This window comes from Egretta garzetta, unplaced genomic scaffold (assembly GCF_000687185.1).
Source record: "Egretta garzetta isolate BGI_Z169 unplaced genomic scaffold, ASM68718v1 scaffold132, whole genome shotgun sequence".
Lineage (NCBI taxonomy): Eukaryota > Metazoa > Chordata > Aves > Pelecaniformes > Ardeidae > Egretta > Egretta garzetta.
Window position 1 is genome coordinate 412,746 of NW_009258892.1, and position 22,561 is coordinate 435,306.

At 38.1% G+C, this 22,561-nt stretch overlaps 1 protein-coding gene across 1 annotated transcript in view; it reads left to right on the forward strand.

Annotated features, from left to right (window-relative positions):
- The window catches only part of PDE7A (phosphodiesterase 7A), a 42,600-nt gene extending 20,866 nt beyond the window's left edge, over window positions 1–21,734 (forward strand). The window contains exons 4-13 of the mRNA XM_009634110.2: window positions 7,003–7,154; window positions 8,819–8,882; window positions 11,189–11,284; window positions 14,414–14,514; window positions 16,383–16,514; window positions 16,831–16,922; window positions 17,544–17,688; window positions 18,511–18,607; window positions 19,645–19,725; window positions 20,754–21,734. Coding sequence (XP_009632405.1) covers window positions 7,003–7,154; window positions 8,819–8,882; window positions 11,189–11,284; window positions 14,414–14,514; window positions 16,383–16,514; window positions 16,831–16,922; window positions 17,544–17,688; window positions 18,511–18,607; window positions 19,645–19,725; window positions 20,754–20,965 — 1,172 coding nt within the window. The 3' untranslated portion in view covers window positions 20,966–21,734. The remainder of the gene's footprint in view (window positions 1–7,002; window positions 7,155–8,818; window positions 8,883–11,188; window positions 11,285–14,413; window positions 14,515–16,382; window positions 16,515–16,830; window positions 16,923–17,543; window positions 17,689–18,510; window positions 18,608–19,644; window positions 19,726–20,753) is intronic.
- Window positions 21,735–22,561: the final 827 nt, after the last annotated feature.

Genomic DNA, 22,561 nt, shown 5'->3' on the forward strand with positions numbered 1-22,561 from the left:
GGAAAGAATATGCCTTGTATATACTGTTTACTAGACCTATGATAATTGCAAAACGTTATGCAGTCCAGCACAGGAATAGTATTGTTCAATTTACTTGATTTTTGTATCTTCTTGAGGTGCTTGCAGAAATATTAAGAGGAGCCAAAATTCAAGAGTTATATGAGTAGAATCCTTTAAATACCTTTTCTTTACACTTCTGTTGTGTAATGGCTTATGCGGCCACTGGAAAATTGGCATTTAATTAATACTGAAACAGTCTAATCCCTGGATTTTGAGTAATTTCTCCCAAATTAGCCTCTGCTTCAAGCAGAGAATCGGACCAAAAGACTTTCAGAAGTATGTTCTGTCTCTTCCAACCTAAATTATTCTACTGTTCTGTGACTCTCTACTTTCCTAAGGCAGTATTTAATTCTGTAAGATCATAGAATCGTTCAGGTTGGAAAAGACCTTTAAGATCATCAAGTCCAACTGTTAACTTAATCCTGCCATCCCACCACTAAACCATGTCCCTAAGCACCTCGTCTACCTGTCTTTTAAATACCTCCAGGGGTGGGGACGGAACCATCTCCCTGGGCAGCCCGTTCCAATGCTTGAAAATCCTTTTGGTGAAGACATTTTTCCTAATGCCCAATCTAAACCTCCCCTGGCACAACTTGAGGCCATTTCCTCTTGTCCTATCGCTTGTTACCTGGGAGAAGAGACCGACCCCCACCTTGCTACACCGTCCTGTCAGGCAGTTGTAGAGGGTTCCCCAGATCCCTCAGGAAAGGATTTGTCTTGGGTGGTGGTGATGCCAAGAAGTTGGCCTCCATCAGGGAGGATCTCCTGAAACCTAGAGTTTTTATTAGAGTTGTGGTACTACTAGAGTTTCAAGAATTTTAAAATTTTTTTCTGATTCCACTCAAGTCAGAAGCCACTCGCAAAGCCATGTTTATTTAACTAATCCTTAACCCACAGCATATTTGCTGGTGATCATTATTATTTGGGAAAAAAGATGTATGAATGTGTATACATTAAAAATAAACCAGTCTGGCTTATTTTTTTCTTTTAAGCAGAAGAGGGGGTATAGTACTTTACAGTGATACTAAGCAGGGCTTCAGAGTGGTTCTAAGGAAGACAGGAAGTATATAATAAGGTCATTTAGACACTAGTAGTCTTTCTGTGTAACTTTAAAATCCTTGCTGAAATTATATCTTCCAAATTAAATCAAAGTTTTATATAACTTTAGTATTGAATGTCTCAAAAGTACTTTAAAATGTGAATCATGAGTGGAAAACTTAGAGGAGCTAAATAACAGGACTTAAAATATTTTTTTAAATGTGCATGGGTCTAATACAATGCATTTCTTAATGGTTTGATGGGAATAGATGTGAAATTAGAATGCTTATGGGTCCCTCTAGTGGTGTGAAATGCTAGATAATACTGTCAAATTACTCATGAATACAACATTTGTATCCTGGAAGGCCTTAGATGTATGGTTATAATAAGCGTGTGGAACTGAATATTTCTTTCAAAGCTACATATTTACAAGTAGTGGAAACTTTCAGGTATTATGTCAGATTTGGTGATAGTATCTGCTATGTGAAAATGATAAATGTGTAGTTGGGTTTAATATGGAAAAATTGTGAGAGATTACTTCCACAAAAAGAATATATTTCCTTGAATTTTATTAGAAAAAAACCTTTCTCTGGTGGACCTATGCACCTCAAACTTCAGGTTTCATGTTCAAACACAAGATCCATCCTCTCAAATATTTTTTAAAATTCCTTTTTCTGTTAGTGGCAGTGATACCAGACATCCTCAGTTAAGCTTTTCCTATTGGTAATAGCAAGCTTCAATGATTTTTATCATGGATAATTACTCATTTACCTTTTGGGCTGTAGCAGGGGAGAAATGGAGGTATAGTTCTTACGCTGGATAGCCTTGTTTCATCCAGGACCCCGTTACAGGCTGTGACTCTTTATCTTTCCATTAAAAAAAAGTTGAAGCATTTTGCTAGGATTTAAGTTTTCTATTAATAAAAAGTTAAACTAAACTATAATTAGTTGTCATTCTTCCTTTTGTTGTCTGTCCTTGCTATACGAAAGACGCAAAGATTCTGGGACTAAATATATCAGTATATTAGGATTTTGTAAGTGATTGTCACTTGTCTTTACTTATTTTGTATTTTTATTTCAGCGTGAGAAAAATAAATATTTAATATCCCTGTGAAATGTGATAAAATTTTTTTTAGGTTTTCATGAAGTACACAACACTTAAAAGATTGAGAGTGGGAAGAGAGATTAAAATAAGTGTCTTGGAATACAGATGAAATCTGCTGCGCGAAGAAAACTTGCATTATTTTATTTTCTTGCTGTATATGCATAGCATTAGCAAAATAACTGGTGTTAGTAAACAATTATTCCTTTTTTCTTTTTTATTTTGGAGAAAGGCATTGTTTATTATATGAGCATCTCAAGATGCTTAGAAACAAGAACATAATCATTTTAATAAAAATACAATTTGGAAGTGACAGATACTTTGGGTGATATTCCAACTTTAAGTAGGGCGTGAAGAGTTAAGAAGGGAAGAAGAATGTTGCAGGAGGGCTGCTGTTGGCTGGGCACAGACAGAGGTCTGCAGTTTCAGTCTTCTGGTTCCTCACATGGAAGGCACTTGTGAATGCGGTAGCTTCCTCCTTAACGTACCCAACATTCTGACTTGGCTTTGACTCCGTTTCCATTCTCAAGACTGTAAATGTCGTATATGTTTGTTTATTTTCTTGTTCTTATTTGTGCTTAAACTGTCCTTATCTCTTAAGAGCAAATGGTCACTATTGGATATTGGAAAGGCATTTAGAACGCTGCAAGCTCCAAATGAAATGAAGGCCGTTTGGGCTGGGAGAAGGGATGTTTTTGCAGCATGCTTTTTCTTGAGCTGTGTAATGCACTCTTCACCTTCTTTCCATTATAAATACATTATTGAAACTTTCTTCGGTAGGGTCTCTGAAATTAGCATCTCTTTTCGTGACTCATGATAGAAGAGGGTAGGCTGATGTTCTCTCATTAATCATGCATATAAAGGGAATGAGCTTTCTGCTTCTGCCAGGAGGGAAATACCAAGTTTCCATTGCACAACAGTACCATTCAGTTTACCAGTCCTTCCATCGGACTTGTCTTTGCTGGTCTGCCAGAACCACAAAGCTGTTGATTTTTGTATCCTTCGTAATAGTTTATCTGTGAAGAAAAGGAAACTGCAAGCATGGATGCTATCAGTGTTCTTGCAGCTGAAGAACCTATCTTCTTTTTTTTTTTTTTTTTTTTTTTTTAATCTTCCCCCCCCCTCCCCGCCTTCCTTGAAAGCTAGCTATTTTCTTTTTCAGCCTCCTTTTTAAATTAATTACCTGTCAAACCTCCACATCTGACTCATCTATTCTGAATTGTCCCGTAGCAAACGTTTAGCTATTAAAGAGAGCGCAATTTACTTTTTGGGTTGGTATAGCACCCCTGAATTAGGTGTTCTGGAACTGCAGAGGTCTGGCAGTGCTCAAAATCTCCTTTCTCCTTTGGAAGTTATTCTGATCATTGCAGATCTAAATGATATGACGTTTGGTCAAGCTGTTATGGCCCAAGTTAGGTAATACATGTGGAATAAATAGTAGTTCAAAGGGAAGCACAAAGCGCCCTGCCCCTGGGGAGGAACAGCACCAGGCACCAGCACAGGTTGGGGGCTGACCAGCTGGAAAGCAGCTTGGAGAGAAGGACCTGGGGGTTCTGGTGGACACCAGATTGGACGTGAGCCAGCCCCATGCCCTTGCAGCAAAGGCGTCTAATGGTATCCTGGGCTGCACTGGGAGGAGCACTGCCAGCAGGCGGAGGGAGGTGATCCTGCCCCTTTATTCAGCACCTGGTGTGCTGGGTCCAGGTCTGGGCTCCCCAAGTACACAAGAGAGATGGATGTCCTAGAGAGAGTCCAGCAAAGGGTCAGGGAGATGATGAAGGGGCTGATGAGGAAAGGCTGGGAGGGCTGGGACTGTTCAGCTTGGAGATGAGAAGGCTTGGGGGGAATCCTGTTGATGTACATAAACACCTGAAGGGAGGTTGCAAATAGGACGGAGCCAGGCTTTTCCAGTGGTGCCCAGTGCCAGGACCAGAAGCAATGGGCACAAACTGAAACACAGGAGGTTCTCTGAACAGAGGGAGACACTTTTTCACTGTGAGGGTGACCAAGCCCTGGCACAGGTTGCCCAAGGAGGTTGTGGAGTCTCCATCCTTGGAGATATTCAAAAGCCACCTGGAAATGGGCCAGGGCAATGTGCTCTAGGTTGCCCTGCTTGAGCAGAGAGTTTGACCAGGTGACCTCCAGAGGTCCTTTCCTAGCTCAACTGTTCTGTATTCTGTAATAGCAGTGTTGCTGCCAGGAAAGCTGGAATGAAGTAGGCTTTGTTGTTTGTTTGAATTACATCAGCTGGAATAGTGCTCTTTTCTTTGTTTTTTTTTCTTCTATACTTTTTTTTTTTAATAAGGGGGAGAGAAAGAAGTATTAATGTGTAAGAGTAGTGGTTTACGAACTATACAAACTGACGATAATTTAGAGAGTTTAAAAAAAAATTTGAAGATGAATGTCTCAATAGCATATTGCAAAGTAAAGGGTAATGACTGTTCAGCTTCACAGAAAACTGAGTAATTCATTTGCCTGTGTATCCACATCATCGTCAGAAAAATACTGAAGCAAAAACATGTGCAACCCCCCCCCAATGACTTATGAACACAAATATAGGTTGAATGCAGGCCTGTGCTGCCAAATTATTGCATTTGTGTTCTGTTGCGCACTTTGCTGACAAAAGCTGTTGTTTTATGTGTATTACCTACATCATACTCTTCCACTGAAGGTTAACGGGTGGCATCTGTAACAGTGAGATTTATTTGTAGCATAACAACAAAACTAGGATTTTGTTAACTATAGGTCTGTGAAAGACTGACTTGCAATCAAGCAAACTATGTGTACTTCCAGAAGAGTGCTGATTTCTCCTACTTAAAGTATCTCATTTTACTGAGATTTAATGAAGTTCCTGGATTTTGTATGTCACTCTGTGGACATTTTAATCATTTTATGACCTAAATATACCCGGTTTATATTACTTTACTTCAAACATAATGACTTCTCTTCTGAAATTTGCATTTTAAGACCTCTTACCCGAAATCTGCGCTCTGCTGACAGGAGCAGCTGCATTGCTCCCTGCTTCTCTGTTCTGCAGGCTGGCAGCGCTCAGACTGTAACCTCATGTTAACAAATGTGATTAGAAATATTGGTACCATAATGCAGCATGACAGAATCTATTTATTTGCCTGCTGTATGTGTGAATGTTGCTTTATAAGCAACCTTTATCCTATGTAGTACAACTGCTTAGGTAACTGGGATAGATAGACTATCTATCTATCTATATCTATATGTACCAGTGTGTTCAGAGGAAGTGCCCTTGGCCTTAATTACGATGACTTGAGGAAAGGTATTTCGTGTGAAGTTGTCTGTGTTAGCCTTTTGAAGCTGATGGGAACTTCAGTTTCTTGGTGTGTTTCGGGCACGTGTGAAAGAATATTCCAGTTTTGTCAATTTGACCTGCTTTAGCACAGACTGATGTGAAATGCTGCTGCATTTGATTAGATATTGTATGTTCGTGCAATTGTCAGTACTGTTCAGAGGCATTTTATTAGTATAGGTTGGAAATTAATCTATTAATGAGTTAACATAGAACAGAAAGGATGCTGGAACTTCTGCAGGGAGAAGAATTTATATGGATAAAGATTTATATTACGTAGAATTAAACTCCTTTCACTAGAAACCACCGAGGTTTTTAATTGAGGTTGTTAATAAGGTCACACCTTCCCCTGTGCAATATTTTAGAGTGACTTTAAGGACAAAAATTCTAACTGCTTACTTCACCAATTTCTCATATGCCTTGTTCTTGGGAGGGCAAGAGATCTATACTACAAAGGTGGGTTCGTGTTGTTTTTGAGGATCTGCATTTTTAGAAAAGAGCATGTTTCATTGACTTCCTTAATACCTTTTTTCTTTTTTCTTTCTCTTTTAAGCATGAGTCATTTTGGGTAGAATGAGCGAATATCAAGATTACTGACTGGCTGTTGGTTATATAAAACTGCTGTTGGGGGTACTGCTGAAAAGAAAGTGAAGGCCAAGTTTGGCATCAAGTATTTTGGAATGTAAATATTTGGCCCATTGCAAAGAAACTGTAGCTATGTGTGGTTTGATCTTCAGGTTTCTAAAACACTTCAAGTATATCAAGTAGAATTGAACATAAGCTAGCATCAGTCATTTGGATAGCTAAACCATTTAACCCAATGAGAGTATAGCAAAATATTCGGATGAATCTTCGCTAACAGGCTAAACCAATTTTCTGTAGTGTTTTCGTTGTACTGGCAAAGGGAATTACAGGTGCTGTGAAAGTAAATGTGGTACTCGTTTGGCAGAGGAGAGGTTCTGAGCATAGTTGCCTGCAAAAGCACCAAAATCACTTTGCCGGTAAAGTTAAAGAGAATTTCTGAGCTTTAAAATCTATGTGAAAGTTATTTGTACGTGCTTAAAACCTACTTGTAACTCCTGTGTCAACACACAATTGCTGATATTCTCTTGCTGGTGTGTATATCTTATGTGATTTGCTAGGGGCACAGGTTGGATGTGCGTACAGGAGAGCACTTTTCCAAAAAGAACTGATTTGCAATACTGTGTGTGCTTTTACACAATTTCCATATTTCTGTCCTTTCAGTAACAGAGTTCCTTAAAAAGACAAGTTTCAGCTATGACTTAAATATTTGTTTTTCTTTACAGGCTGCTTACACAGAAAACTTTCTTTTCTAAGCCATGGCTCTGTACTTCCTATTAACAAAAATAAAATAAAATAAATTTCAGCGCCTTTGTTGTACCAAACTTCCCTCAACAGACTTTTTTATTTTTTTTAAAAATAAAGTTTATTAGAGAGAGTATTTATTTTCTTGTTTTTTGTAGCAAATTCTGAAATCGAGGTGTCTGTGTCTGCGAGAAATGTGAGAAGGTTGCTTAGTTTCCAGCGATACCTGAGATCTTCCCGTTTTTTCCGTGGTATCACTGTTCCAAATTCTTCAAACATTTTAGATGATGATTATAATGGACAAGCAAAGGTTGGTTGCTTGATTTTTTTTTAAGTATGTTTTTAAAAAAGCTTGCTAGTATATAACTATTTTATGTTAACAGTGCCACCAAATACAAACTTTATGTATGTATTTTTTATACGTATGTGTGTGTTTGTGTGTGTGTATATATGTCTATCTCTTAATAAAGTCCAGACAAAATTACCTGGTTTCTAACAAACTCCTTTACCTCCCACAAGTTTACTGGGATAATTTTTAGAGCTTATTATGGCTAGCAGGTTTTCTAACAACTCTAGTGAATGGAGGATGCACTGTAATAGCTGAAGAAAAAGTGAAGAAAGAAAAGTATAACTGTATTTAAGAAACATAATGGAGCATTTTGGACAACTATTACGCCCCCTCCCTTTTCCTTTTTAGTCTACCCTCATTACTGAACGTCTGGAAGAGTGACCAACTACTGCTGAAAACTCAATGAAATGCATAGATGGATTTATCAGAAGATTATTATGCCAAACTGACATTTTCTTTGGTAGGCAATTCTAGAAATGAACAGTGTGGTTGCCCCGAGATACCCACGCTGCAGTAAAGCATTACTGGGAAGATGGGTAGTGCTAGAAGAACGGTTGGCTGAAGGGGTAGTGAATTGGGGACAGAGGATGGACAGAGCTGAAGGGGAACAAGCAGGGGAAGTTTGCAGGTTTTTCAAGGTCTCAAAGGCTGTGTGGTCTTAATGATTGTGCGTAAAGCTTCTTGTTCATAGCCTTGATGCAGAAAAGGAGCACACTTATAAGGCAATGAATCCATATGGCACATAATTGGGCTGCAGTGTGGGAGGAACCTAATAACCTGGAGGATGGATTTGAAAAACTGTACATCTAATTAAACAGCCAAAAGGTCTCGTTAATGCTGTTTGTTTCTTCTGGCAGCTGAGTTTTAGTGGCTGGTGGAGAAAAGGTAGAATGTAGTAATTGTATCACGGAAGAGCTCTACCAGCCTAATGAGAATAGGAGAAGGCAAGTATCCGTTGTAAAACGTGCTGGGCAGGTACTTCTGATAGAGGTAAGGGAAGGAAGGATGGCGCCTGGTGACCTTGGGCGAGGCCTCGAGTGCTGTTTGCTGCTCTTGTTCATCCCTGTTGCTGGAAGAAGAGTTCGCGTGGAGCAGCTGGGAAGAAGTGCTCATTCAGGGAGGTGGAAAGGCACAAAACCAGTTTCTTAAAAAAGAAATTAAAAGCTTGGCTCGTATGTCTAGTAAAGCATCTAGATATTATTTCTGTTCTATAAACAACAAGGGAGAGAAACTGAGGTGAAGGACTACACGGAGATTACCTGCTAGCTCATTGCAAAAATGAAAAGTGGAAGAAGTCTGAACACAGAGTCATTCCGTCATACTCTTTCTGTTTTAAACCTAATTGTTTTAAATTTTATTTCTTTTAAGTAATTGGCTAAAGGATGAAGGGAAAATTCTCAAGCCAGTACTGTCAAAACACTTCTTGTATTTCATTTTTTCAATTTGCAACATGTATTTTGAAGTTTTCCAGTTACCAGACAAATTTAATTACTATTTTATTACTGGTTTTGTAAATAGAAATCCTAAGACGTACATCGGTCTCTGAAAACTTAAATATTCCTTTGGAATATGGGAAGATAGGCATATACTGAGAAAAAAGTGACAGCTCTTGTGTTTTCTTTCAGTGTATGCTGGAGAAGGTTGGAAATTGGAATTTTGATATTTTTCTTTTTGATAGACTGACAAATGGTGAGTTTACTTTTGCTATTTCATTTGTGTTTTATCTCTTAGCATAACTTAACTATTGCTCTTCATTGTGGTATGTGATTGCTTGGTTGCTAAAAAGCACAGATTTCATCAAGTAGTACTTTTTGATTTAATAGTCCTTAATCTAAATCTTAGTTTGCCTGGTCACTGTTAAAATACCGTTACTGTCAGTATTGATAATAATCATTGATTTGTAGAAGAGACTCTTCTTGTACTTTATAGGTTGCTGTTCTCTCTTAGTAATTTGAAAAATTAACAAATAATTTTGCTACCTTAGTCTTGTTTTTAATTATGGGATGCTAGTAATTTATATGGTTGTGTCCAAAAGCTCATTTATATTGAACAGGGATTTTTCTGATAAATTTAATGTTAGATAGAGTAGTTCTATTACTTTGCGGTATAATAATAAGGCATGTTGGTATGAATGTGTTATAATTATGACATATAATAGAATACCTAGAGAATTAGGAGTTGAGCAGACAGAAGTTGCTGTATGCATAGCTTGCACAAAATACAAACATTAAGAGGATGTTATGGTTAGTTTATTGCACCCATTACAAATAGCAGTAGGAACTACAGAATTGGTTTAAAAAAAAATCAAATGAAGTATCGTTTTAAGCTATGGACAGACAGAAAAAGAGATCTGTAAATGTACTGTAAAGGAGAAGGGAAGGCTGCTGCAGTGGGTATGGTGAAGTTTTGTATTCTAATCACAGCAACAGAAGATGAGTTTCGAATAGAATGGAAGGAGGAGATGAGCAAGTCCAGCATCGCGGAGACATTTGAGGGAGCGTGGGAAGCGAATGGAGGGCAGCTCTTGCAGGTTTTACGGCATTCAAATGGAGTTGGTAGCAGAGATGGAGTTAGTGTTTAAAGTTGGCAGAAAGAAACATAAATGAAGTTTAGAAAGGAAGATTATGGCACCAAAAGATAATTTTCTCTCCTGTTTATTGAAGGGATACTTGGCTTAATCTAGTGTAAAAAAAAAAAGTAGTATCCCCACAGTTTGATTTAATACAGAAATGGATATAAAAAATAAGAACTGTGAGGATTTTTACAAATAAAATGTTTATATAGATAGATAAACTTGAGACTAGTTAACAATGAAAAAAAGCTATGTGTGCAAGTTAACCTGTTTGTAAGCAGAGTTTATATCAGATGGGAGTAATCGGAAATCATCCTTTTTATATGAGGCCTTCTCTACTTTTTAAATATGCTTTTTTCAATTGCATTTTTGATACTACTAGTACAGCTTCTATTGTGGGAGCCTTTCTATACCATCTTCCTTGCGCCCTAATTTAGTCAGTTTAGGAGGGTATTTTGAACAGGCTCTCTTGTTCTTGAAAGTTTATAAGGGGAGAATGCTGTGTATAAAGCTCTGCTTGATGAACTGCCCTGAATGCGCCTGTAAGAAACAAGCTACCCAGTAAATGTTGTTTGAAGAACTGTGTATCTTGTTGCGAGAAGGTGGTGTGCGTATGCAAGTGCCTCAAGCCTAGCAGTGAGCCAGATTTAGCAAAAGTTTTCATCCTTTTGTAGCTCAGTTTCTGTCTGTGCTAGGTAAATTCCTGAAGATTGTCAGAGCCAATGCACCAGAACTGAGCTATCTGCCATTACCTACTGTTTGCAGAGTAAATAAGCAAGCTATTTCAAGTAAACGTTTGCAAGCTATTTCTTTCTCTTACAGTTTTGCTTGTTTTACCACCGCATGTGATTGTAGTATTACCGCTATGAGTAGATGAAGTATATTTTAAGCTTGTAATAGTATATATTTCCTCGAGAAACTTAAAACTTTTGCTTTGAGTTCTTGGTGAAATAAGGAGTAGTTTAGCAAAATACAAGATGAAAATGAGAGATAGCATATGTGCAATGTACACTAATTGATAGTGTTGGTTAGCTCTTTCCTTTCCTTTTTGTATTCGGTTTTAAACTGTATGTCTGTTTATAAAAATAATGATGCAACATACCACAAAATTGAATACCGTTGTAACAGGTTTGCACATTCAGACCTGTTGCTTTTTAATGTTCAGTAACGTTTTCCTCTTAACAGTTGACAGTGGACAATCAGTGAATGCGTTATAATTGCGCAAAACCACTGGTGATTACTAGAGGAGATAGCTAATGGAATCTTGTCATGCAGTAAGATTTAAATATTTTATCATAAATTGGTGTAGAGAAATTTGCTTGTATAATTTTTGTGACCAATTTGTTTGAAATAATACATTTCTTATGAAAGAGTCACTGATTTCATGGCTTCCAATGAATTAGTATTTTCATCTTATTTTTAGGAAACAGTCTAGTCAGCTTAACCTTTCATCTGTTTAATCTTCATGGACTAATTGAACACTTCCAGTTAGATACGATGAAACTTCGTAGATTTTTGGGTAAATACAGCTTTTTATTATGATGAATATTGCTGTTTATCCGCATTTTTTATACCTTAACTGAAGTGCTGGTTATAGTTTAGCAATAAGGTTTGAAGAGTGCAGTGATTTAAATTGTATTGATTGAGACAATCTCTCAAAGTTTCTACAAGTATAGAAATCCCCATGTTAAATCCAAGCAAGTATTACCAAGCTTAGTAGTTTTGTAGCAGATGCTGTATTGTATTTATTAAATCTAAACAACCAGGAATATTTGTGACATTGTGTGACATTTTTATTGGGAAGGGCTAGACAGCTCCTTTATTTGTTTTGATTTTTCAGTTCTCTTTTATCTTGATTTCTGAAGTTCATTATATCGTTTCCTAACTGTATTGAACATGCTGGCTTGGCCATGCTTAGTGGTACCAATTTGGTGCTACCTCTTGCTCAAACTCTCCTACAAGTAAGCACTGTACTGTGTGGGCATATGTTCTCCATAGACACCGCGCAAGACCATTTTACTCAAATGTTTGGGCTGGTGGCAGTGGAGTGCTTCAACAAAAATAATTGTAAATATGATGTAGAACATTCAAACCAAGTGGTACTTTCACTTGACAGCTGAAGGAGCTGTCTTTCTGCACCCCCATACCATAGACACAGACGCTGGTGTGAGACTTCATTCCTTTGGTTCTTCTGTGACAATACCTTTTACTGAATTTTGTGGAGTGGGATGCTTTTTTTTTAACTAAACAGGAGAAACAAATTTCTGGTCCCTTTTAGCAGGCTTTCACAGTTTCAAAGAAAACAATTCTGTGGTTACAAAGCTTGTCATTTAACACAGGAGAAACCACATTTGGAAGGCTTTTCTCCCCTTTTGAATAAGGGAATGCTTTTGTTTTCAGCATTTAGTTCTTTCAGCTTTAAAAAATTTCAGTTCTGTCTTGCATTTCATGTTGTTCTAAAGTGGACTCGATTCCTTCCAGTGTCAGAAAAGTAGATCAGCTGACTTTGAGGACTGATATACTGGAATGTGAAAAAAAATTATTATGGAAATCTGGTCTAGGGCTACTCAAGTTGTAACTGCGTTTTGTCTTTCTCACCTTGCTTATTTCCCGGTTAGCTGAGATATAGCAAAAGACAGTACTAGAAATGAAAGACCAGTTAGGAGTGGCTGGATTAGTTAAACAGTTATCAAAAGACAGCAATAGGCTTAACTACATAGGACTACTCCAAGTCATAAATCACTAAAATGAGATTAGACTTGGAAGAAGGCAAAATTTTATTCTAGCTTTGAAATTCACCGCTTTCCCCTTTTCATTAATGCCTTCTACTTAATAGCAGCAAGAAAAACATTTCTTAGCTTTGACCTAGCCTATCTGTCCAGTCGAGGAACCTTTCTTCCAAATACAGCATCTTAGCACGATCCCGATTCATTCTTTTCTTTTGCTACCTCTTACACCCTAATCCAAAGTAATCTGAAGATCAAATTCCAGAAGGCTAGGCCAGCTCAAGTGGTCCATAGTGCCACACAAAATTCACTTCATTTGAGAACTTACTGGAATCTTTTTAAGGAGAGAAATCTGATTTTAGTCCTCAGTAGGCTCTCAACCTTTTGGTTTTGTGTGTATATATATCACCTGTGTGTGTGTATATATTTGTTTATACACATACACAGTCTTTCTGTGATTTCCAAAGGTTACTTGGAGATCTGTCTCCTCCTACTGTGTGTTTTCAAGTTCTTATTCCAGACCTGAACAGGGGGAGAGAAAATCCAAAGTACCTGGAAGCATTGGGTTGTTGTGCCATTCTAGTTCTGGCAAGCTGTGATCAAAATCATAGAATCATAGGATGTTTTGGGTTGAAAGGGACCCTTAGAGGTCATCTAGTCCAACCCCCAATACTGTCCTAGGTATGCTCTATTAAAATAAATAAGAAAATTGTAGACTTCAGGTAGCTGGGTCAACCACAAAAAAGTCAAGGACATCCTAATTCATGCACTGGATGTGAGGAATAGTGAAAGGGAGTTCTGCTGCAGGTCAATAGAGCCTGAAGATGCTTATTTTTGTTATTTTCCATATGAGGTGCCAGCTATGCATTAGGTACTATTGAGATTACATGATGGTTACAGTATTTTGACTTTTCATGAGCCACAGCTCTTCACAAATACCATGGCAGTAATGCTTTAACATTACAGCCACAATTAGGTGGAGGGTACTGGCTTGTAAACTGAGTACGAAGAGGGGTTGTGGGCATGTTTGTTTGAACGGGACTGACAGGCTGTAGTCAGCCAGGGAAATGTTCTTTTGAGGTTTGCTTGAAAGAGCTAATGTGTCGTATCAGGCAAAACTTTAGTGTATAGCTTGATTGCTGTGCTTCAGATCTTCTCCCCCTCCATCCTTTTTAAAGCTATAGTTCTTTTACTCTACATACTCAAGCTAATGCGCATGTCCTTTAAAGTATTCTACCTACAAGTTTAAAGGCAGCAGGAGGATGGAGAAAAGAGGAGGAAAGCAAGGAAGATGTTAAATAGGGAATATTAAATCTAGGAGGGGTTAGTCAGACCATCATCTAAATGAGATTCTTTTCTAAATTGCCTATAGGCTTAAATTTGCCTGGGTACAAGTACGAGAAGATGCCTAAACTATGTAGAGGTGGCTTCCCATGATCACTCTTCTGAAGGGGAAAGGAAAGCACTTCATATGACAGGAAAGCAGTGCCTAGTTCCTCTGATCCTGTCTGTTTTCAAGGCATGATATGAAGTCATCCTGATGCTTTGGTAAATAGTACCATCTTCATTTTGTATTCCAGGTTGCCTCAATGTTCAGGCAGGCTAGATTATGAAAGGGAGCTCTTTCCTATGAAGTTCTCAAAGTCAAAGTATCTCAGATTATATATTGATTTTGGGTTGTTTAATTTTTGCTCTGAGGTGACTTCACATGTAGTTGATCTCCTTTAGAAAATACTGCTTCTTCACATAAAAATCTTTTCTACCTGGGTCTCGGTTCAACTGACAATTTATTGACTTTGACGCTTTTATGTGTATGTAACTTGTGATATTGCATATTTCTGTGCCTAATAAGGACATAAAAAATGGTACTTGAAAAAAATTGCTATTTTATTTAAATTTGGATATTTGTTATTTTCCTGCAGTTATGGTTCAAGAAGATTATCACAGTCAAAACCCTTATCATAATGCAGTTCATGCTGCTGATGTGACTCAGGCCATGCACTGTTACTTAAAAGAGCCCAAGGTAAGGGAGCGGTCTCACTTTTACATCATACGTACATACAGAAATACATGTATTTGTGTGTGTATAAATGGATCGTGGGCACGTATATACATGTATGTATATATGCTCATGCTTTTTATTAAAAACAACCCCCCAAATCCAACAAAAAACACTTTCTGAGCACGAAAAGGCGGGGGAGGAATCTCCATGTAGCTGAGGCTGTGGGTTCACACTTAGCAGCATGCTTTTCTTTTTTCCCCCCCTTCTGAGCTGGCATTGTCTTTTGAGTGACTTCATGCTGAACCAGAGCAGGGAATTGATTAAGACTGCAGCTGTTGAACATCGCGCTGTGCCCCAAGACATTTACATAGAATCACAGCCCAAGTCGGAGCTGGCAATAATAAACCTGTGTATTCATGGTTTGGGGGGGTCTTTTTGTTTGGTGGTTGGGGTTTTTTTCCTCCAGAAGCTACTGTTACCCTTGCTTTGCTCATCTTTGATAATAATGAATAATATGCTCCTGCTAGAGGCACCTTAGAGCAAGGCATCAGGAGTTCTCTTTGGCCTTTCTTTCTAAAAAAGGGCAGAGTGACAGACCTTAAAGCTGAGTGTGTGTTTCTTGGACTGCTGGCAGTCTGCTCTAAGTGATGTCTGAGATAATTTCAGGGCTAAATCCTGTCCTTCTGTATTAAATTGAAAACTGTAGTGCTCTCTAGCCAGGTGAGAAGTTGTCTAGCTTGATGCAGATTATCGCTTAATCTGGTATTCTTTTGAAGAGCATAGCTCTTTATTCTGTTTCTGAGGTAAAAACAAGTAAGTTCTGCCTCCCTGGATGTTTTTCAGAGGCTCTTTGCCCACTCCTCCCACTCAGTTTCTCAGTGCTGCTCTCAGATCAATTGTTGGTGCAGTGAGCCAAATCAGAGCTGATACATGATGAGCTTTTTTTATGGTATGCAGTTTGGAAGCTCTGAGCATTTTTTATTTAATACTCGTGATGGAAATTTTGTAATGCTTCACATACAAGTATAGACTTTGTATTTTTAGTAACGTATACAGCTACTGGTTCTGTTGCACCTAAGTACATTATAAACATGTGAGGCATGATAGATGGCAAATGCAACAGGGAGTATAAACTTCTATCCTTGCAGGGTGTTTGCTGCGTTTCACTTTTGGGCAGGCAGAGCTGTCCCATCCATTTTAGTGCAAGCTAGACCTCATTACAGGGTTTTAACTCACAGACCTCCCAGCCAGAAGTAGTAACAGCTATGAACAGTGAAAATAAGTCTGTGCAGTTCCATGCTGAGTTAATTGGTGTGCACATATATCTTGAAAATATTTGGTTTGGGCAGATTTTCTTCCTTCGGTTCTTTTCCTGGTAGACTTTGCAATATAATTTTGCATAAGAGTAGAAATCCATTCTGAACGGTTCTAGAGTCTTCCAGAGCATTAGTTTCTTCATTTGAAGATGAAAGGTTTTTATGTTTTTTAAGATATACCCTGTATTTAAAGCAGAATTGACACCTACAGACAGACTTGGTAAATGAGATGGAGAGCTAATTTTAAGAATTTGCTGTTTTTACAGGATCTGGTTAGAAATAGTACTTCATTACTAGCCAGAAAGTAGCATTTTTTGTGCCAGCATTTTTTAAGACTGAACCTTCCTGTTCAGAAAGAATAATGCTTCAACTATTGTTGAAATTTTGTAGCTTTTGGGGGGAAAATGCTGTGAAAAGTCAGTGGAATGTTAGTTTTACATTATTAAAATTTTCTGAGTTTCTGTTGGCTTTTAATTACTGAAAAAGAAGAACAAAAATGTGATACCTATGCACTTTTTCTAAGGGCATACTTGCATTGCTAACAGAATTACGTTTGTTGCTGTTATCTTACAGCTTTCCAGATCTTTAACTCCATGGGATGTTCTGCTCAGTTTAATAGCAGCTGCCACACATGATTTGGATCACCCAGGCGTTAACCAACCTTTCCTAATTAAAACAAACCATTACTTAGCAACTTTATATAAGGTAAGGACAAAATTGGTTGTTTTGTTAAAGCCAGGTTTGGAGAAGGCCTGAGGAGTACAGACAAGGAGTATAAGTTGTGATGTGTTTAGCTAGTGGCATCTTTGAATCCAGACATTGTTTCATCTCAGTGGGATAAAAAAATGTGCAAGCTAATAAAGTATTCAGGATTTGTGAGTTTTAACCTCCTTGGAAAAAAAGTAAGACAGACAGATACCACCCCCAAAACCCAACGAAACTGCCTGGTATTGCTGTTAGTGTATAGCTCTTCAGTTTAAAAGTCATTGATCGATCCCTGTAATACCCTTTTCATTCACAGAATACCTCAGTATTGGAGAACCATCACTGGAGATCAGCAGTGGGGTTGCTGAGAGAGTCTGGTTTATTTGCACACATGTCATTAGAAAACAGGTATGTTTACACAAAACAGTATCGGTCGGTTTAAGGTTTAAGCATGCTGTCACTTAAGTGAGACAGCCTTGCAAAACAAGCTAAATTATTGCATGGCACTTCTGAATACAAAACGTACATTGTGATCCATTTTAAGAATTCCTGGATACCATGCTGTTGGTATGGAGCACTTCATGGTGCAATGTGATATTCGGAAAATAACATTTACTGCAAGCACGCTGAGGAAGTGTATTCATATAGTCAAGCACCTGTTTATAGATTAAACTTGGCAGCCTTTTCTCATTCTGCCACCACAACTGTAGTTTAAAATAGACCTTCTTCACCTACTTTAACAAGAAATAAGCTTTAAAGAATTACTTTGTGCATTTTTAAGAAAAAAAAAGGGGGGGGGGAAGCTAAGAACAGTTCTAGTATTTCTGAAAGCTGCCAGTGAAACATTCTGATATTTCTATGAATGTTGTAGGAATTTTTCAGAAAACGAAAAAAAGAAACAGTTCAGTGGAAATGCTGATTATAAGGCTTGTATTTGCACAATAATGAATATGATAGAGACATGTAAATTGTGATGGCGGTTTTTATTCATTGTTACGCTTTTTGAACGTTTGTTATCACTAATTTCAGGCAGCTGATGGAAAGCCAGATAGGTGATCTCATTCTTGCCACAGACATCAGTCAGCAAAATGAGTACCTGTCCATGTTTCGATCCCATTTGGATAGAGGAGACCTATGTTTAGAGAATGCGAACCATCGTCACTTCATTTTACAGGTGATCTTCTTGGTAATATTTTTGAAAACATCATTTTAGTATCAAAAATAATTTACTTAAGATGCTAAATATTACTTCTTCCAGACCATCTCCTACTTTCAGAATGAAGTAGAAATATCTTTTAGTCATTACAAAAACATTGTTCCCTCCACTTTAATCTTCCCCCCTCCCAGCACTTCTCCCAAGTGGTGGTGTGTGTTGGTAAGTCTGGCCAAGACAAGGTTTCGTTCTTCTGATGACTTCAGTGCAGTCTCAGAACTGCGAAATGCTTTGTCAGAACCTGTTTCAGGAAAGCAAAGCGCTGCTGTTGTGACTCAGTTTGCAGCTGTGCTGGAGAGAGGTTTAGCAAGCTTCAAAAACAAAAGCCTTGAGAGTCTCTTTAGGTTTATAGAAATTTTTATTATTAGGTTCATTTTGTGGACTATAAAAGAAAGTGGACGAACATACACGTTCAGTCCTGTGCAAACCATTGTTAAAAATGTGAACTTCAGAGCCAGAAATGCAAAATACTGTTTGCTTACTTTGATGCTTCTTTTTCTGAATTTATTGTTGTCTCCTGTACTAGTGAATATGCTAAATATAGTGCCCCGAAATACTTTGACTTGACTGAATTTCCATATTACTCAGAGATGATCGTGAGATCTGATAGCTCCCTGAGTGTTTTTTAAATATGATTATAGAACATTACTTCAGAGAGAAGCACAAATGGTAGGTAGGTTTGTTATTCGCAAAACTTAAAATAATCTGCTGTCAGGAAACAAATAATTACAGATGCTTCTGTTGGAGGGAGAGGTGATCTAATGCTGTATCTTAACTTACTAGATGGCTTTGAAGTGTGCTGATATTTGTAATCCATGTCGGACGTGGGAGCTGAGTAAGCAGTGGAGTGAAAAAGTAACAGAGGAGTTCTTCCATCAAGGCAAGTAAGAGTAGAAGTATCTGTTGGTACAGAATGTATTTATACCGTTGTGGGGAGAGCGACTGTGAGTCAGCTGCTTGCAAATACAGGGATTTATATTTAGGACTAATAGAGATTTACAGTACAGTAGGGGACTTTTTTTTTTTTTACACTCATGGGTTGTACTTCTTGCAAAAGGTCGGAGTTACTAAAACCCAACAAAGAATCTGCTTAGAATCTGGACCTAGAATGGCTGGTTCAATAGATCCTTCAGCCTGAAAGGTGCTTCAGGTGAATGGTTATGCTCACTTTACATTTAGCTAGTGGTTTCAGTAAATGATGAAATACATTCATCATGTATCTTCAATATTTAAACTTTGGCTGTGAGGCCTGTTGGCATGCCGGTAAGAGCTAGGGAGGAGATTTTTTTGTTACTGTGCAGTGAAGGCTACTGACTTAGGTAAGCAGTTAATAAAGCTTTTAATTGGCAAATGGAGTGAATTTTCTCCATTATTGTTAAATTGTTTTAATAATAAAATAAAGTATGCTTCGCCTTTCTTAAGGCTCGTTTAGCTGACTTGAGACACACTAATTTGTGCATGGATACGGTAAATGGGGAAACAGGCTGCTTTATCTGGCACTAATCACGTGAAGCTTATTCTTAGGTAAAGGTGGTGGGGAAGCAGAACAACAAATTGCCTTCAGTGAGAAGTTTCTGAGGGCTAAGCTATTCTCCTCCATATTGCTAAAGGGGGATCTTAATTTGTCATTTCTAGGGCAGTCTGGGAGGTTTTGCAAGGAACTGCATTAATCCCTCAGGAAACCTGTTTTGTCTGTAATTATTGTTTGCTGAAAAATACAGAGTACTGTTAGTCTCACTGACAGACCTACCTGGGTTTTTGGGGGAGGTGGGGGAGGGAAGTCAATGCATTCAGCCTGCTGCGAGGTTACAGCCCCTGTTAAGCAACTTTTGCAACTCGCCTCTGTCAGTGTTCGGTGATTCCATTTGGGTCTGGACTTGATGACTTAATAGCTGTGTTATACTTTTATTTCTTTAGGAGATATTGAAAAAAAATATCACTTGGGTGTGAGTCCACTTTGTGACCGACAGACAGAAACTATTGCCAACATCCAGATTGGTAACTGCAGTTCGATTTATTTCAGTAGATGTCTTTCAGGATGCAATTTGAAAAAAGTACCTTTTAAATACATTTCCTAGAGGTTAGACATGCTCTGTGCGCGTGGGGAGAACCATGAGTAGCCATTATATGATTTCTTTTTGCTAACTTGAGTTGAATTTAAAATAGCAAAAGGGCTGACATTTTATAGGGTTTTTTTTAATGAAGTTGTTCATGTAGATTGAATGGAATTCAGTTAAAAACAGAGTAAAGAAAATAATCAATTTCACAAACATAATATGAATTAGTGCTTGAAATTAGAGACAAAACCCTAAGCTGTTTAATCAGCTGCACGGGTTCAATTTAGAATGTGAGAAAATCATACATTTCTGTAACTGACAGATTCAGTTTTGGTATTCTTACCACTGAATTTTTGGTTCATGGAAATAGGCGCTACAAATAAGTGCACATGCGCATACACACAAACGTATATAAATGTTTGTATGTTGATGTCCTGTGGCCTTTTTGTTTAAAGATATCTCTGATTTGTATTTTTTAGTATTTGTAATCAGATTAATATTGTGAAAAGAATGTTTGGGGTCCCGTCGTCCCCCCCCCGTGTAATATAGCTCAGACTGTCTACGGGGTAATTTGTTACAAAATCTGTCGTTTAGAAATTTAGGTTTTCTGAAGTAGTTTGTGTGGCTTAGTTGCCAATGTTCAGATTCTGCCCCCCAGGTTCTCCAATGTTTTCCTTTATTTGGCCATTCTTGTGAAAGAAAGGAGGTTAATTTGTAGTCCAATATAATGCTGTTCTTTTGACCGACCAGTAAAACCTTTTACATCTTGAGAGATTACTTTGTAAAAATGCCCTAAATATTGCAACGAGTTTTTAAATGTACAAGGGAGAAGAACAGTCTGATGCGTTATTTTTTGCTACTAAATTTCACTTAAAATGTTTCATTTGAGTGGGGTATTTTCCCCCTGTTTCTTTTTTTTTTTTTTTTTTTTTTTTTCACTTGGATATGTTTGCTTGCTTGTTTTCAAAGGTTTTATGACCTACTTGGTGGAGCCGCTGTTTGGGGAATGGGCCCGGTTCTCAAACACCAGGCTGTCGCAGACAATGCTTGGCCACCTGGGACTGAACAAGGCTAGCTGGAAGGGAGTGCAGAGGGAACAGTCTGGCAGCGGTGACGATGTTGACCCCGCTTTTGAGGAAATGGACTCAGACATATTACCTCAGGAACCTCGATTGTCCTGACCTCAATCTTCATGACAAAACTGCCTCTTCTCTTGGTATCTGCACGGTTGGATTAAAGGAGAGAACTTCCCTGCCCAAGGTTTTGGTGAAACGGTAAAATGATGCCAGCATTATTTATTTCCAAGTTTTCCTTTGACACAGACCATTTGAACCAGAATTTTTTTAAACTGCAAGATCTGAACATAGAGCAATATGCACACGCCTCAGTTGGTTTTCGTTTGGAACCTTGAATATGCAAAGCACAGCAGTGACTGAGCCTCGAAGGAACAGTACGGAAGCTTCGTTGTGCCACACGGTTTTAGGGGTGGGGTTTTGGTTTTTTTTTTTTTGGTGAAACTTGGAACACGGTCTTCAAATCTTGAGATGGATCGTTCCACTTCCTTGGAATTTAGCAAGACTTGCATAAATGTGTTCAAAGCATACCTTCCACTCAGTCCCTGTTTTAATACGGAAATGTGAAGTGCCCATCCTCTGCTGCCTCTGGCAAGACTCGATGTTTACAAATGTACTCTGAAACTATTGGTTCTAGACTTAACCTTTGCGCATGGCTGTGAAGGAACCACTAACTTGGGTTTTTTGGGGTGGGGTTTTTTTTTTTTTGCTTTTTTAAAAGAAAAAGATCAAATCTGAGACTGCAGCTCTTGTTTCTTTGGATGCCAGAAAAGCCTCCCATTTGCCATAATTTTGTTTGTGCACTGGGAACTGAGCGTTCATCACAGAGCACAGCCAAGCTTTACTCCAGTGCTACATGGGAATGCAATTTTTTTAATGGTGGAAAACACTTCTGAATTTGGGAAGGGAAGGGGGTGGGGGTGGGGTGGGGAAGCGTCCGAACTGCATTGCGATTCTGCAGTGGAAACATCGCATGTTGTTTTCACTATTGTACACTTGAACTGCACATGCAAGAAAAAGGTGGAATGTCTAAAAACACCATAACCAGCTCAGGGTATTTGCCAATCTGAAATAAAGTGGGATGGGAAGCGTGTCCTTCAGAACAAGGGTACAAATGCCCCTTTCGCTGCAATTCTTTTAGAATGTGACAATTTCATGAACAGCCACACTGGGGAGGAAACTGTAACAAATTGCTACAGATGCCTTAAACTATGCACAAAGCTAAGTGACCAAATTTGTTTTTGATTTGAAAAATAATAATAATAAAAAAGTGCATTGTTTACGTATTCCTCCCTCTACTGAAACGATACCCACTAACGGGTTTTTGATGGGAAAAGGAGAAAATGTTTTTTAGGACAAAATTGAAGGACTAATTTTAAACTTACAACATTCCATTTTTGTAATTTGTTTTACATTGTTTTAAGTACAGTAAGCACAACTGTAATCTAGTTTGAGAAACTGGTGCTTTCTTTTAGTTCATTTGTATTTCCCTGTTATTATTGTAAAAGACTGTTTATTAATTCTGTTTACAGTTTGTTGCAACAGCCATTTTTGGGAGACAGCTTCAGCGTAAAGCCATTTGTAAAGGCTTTGCCATATTCATTTTAATATGTGCCTGTTGCTGTTAACTTTTAATTAATAAAAAAGATCTTTTCACATTATGCTCCTGTACATTTAAGTTACGACCGAGTCCAGCATTACGGA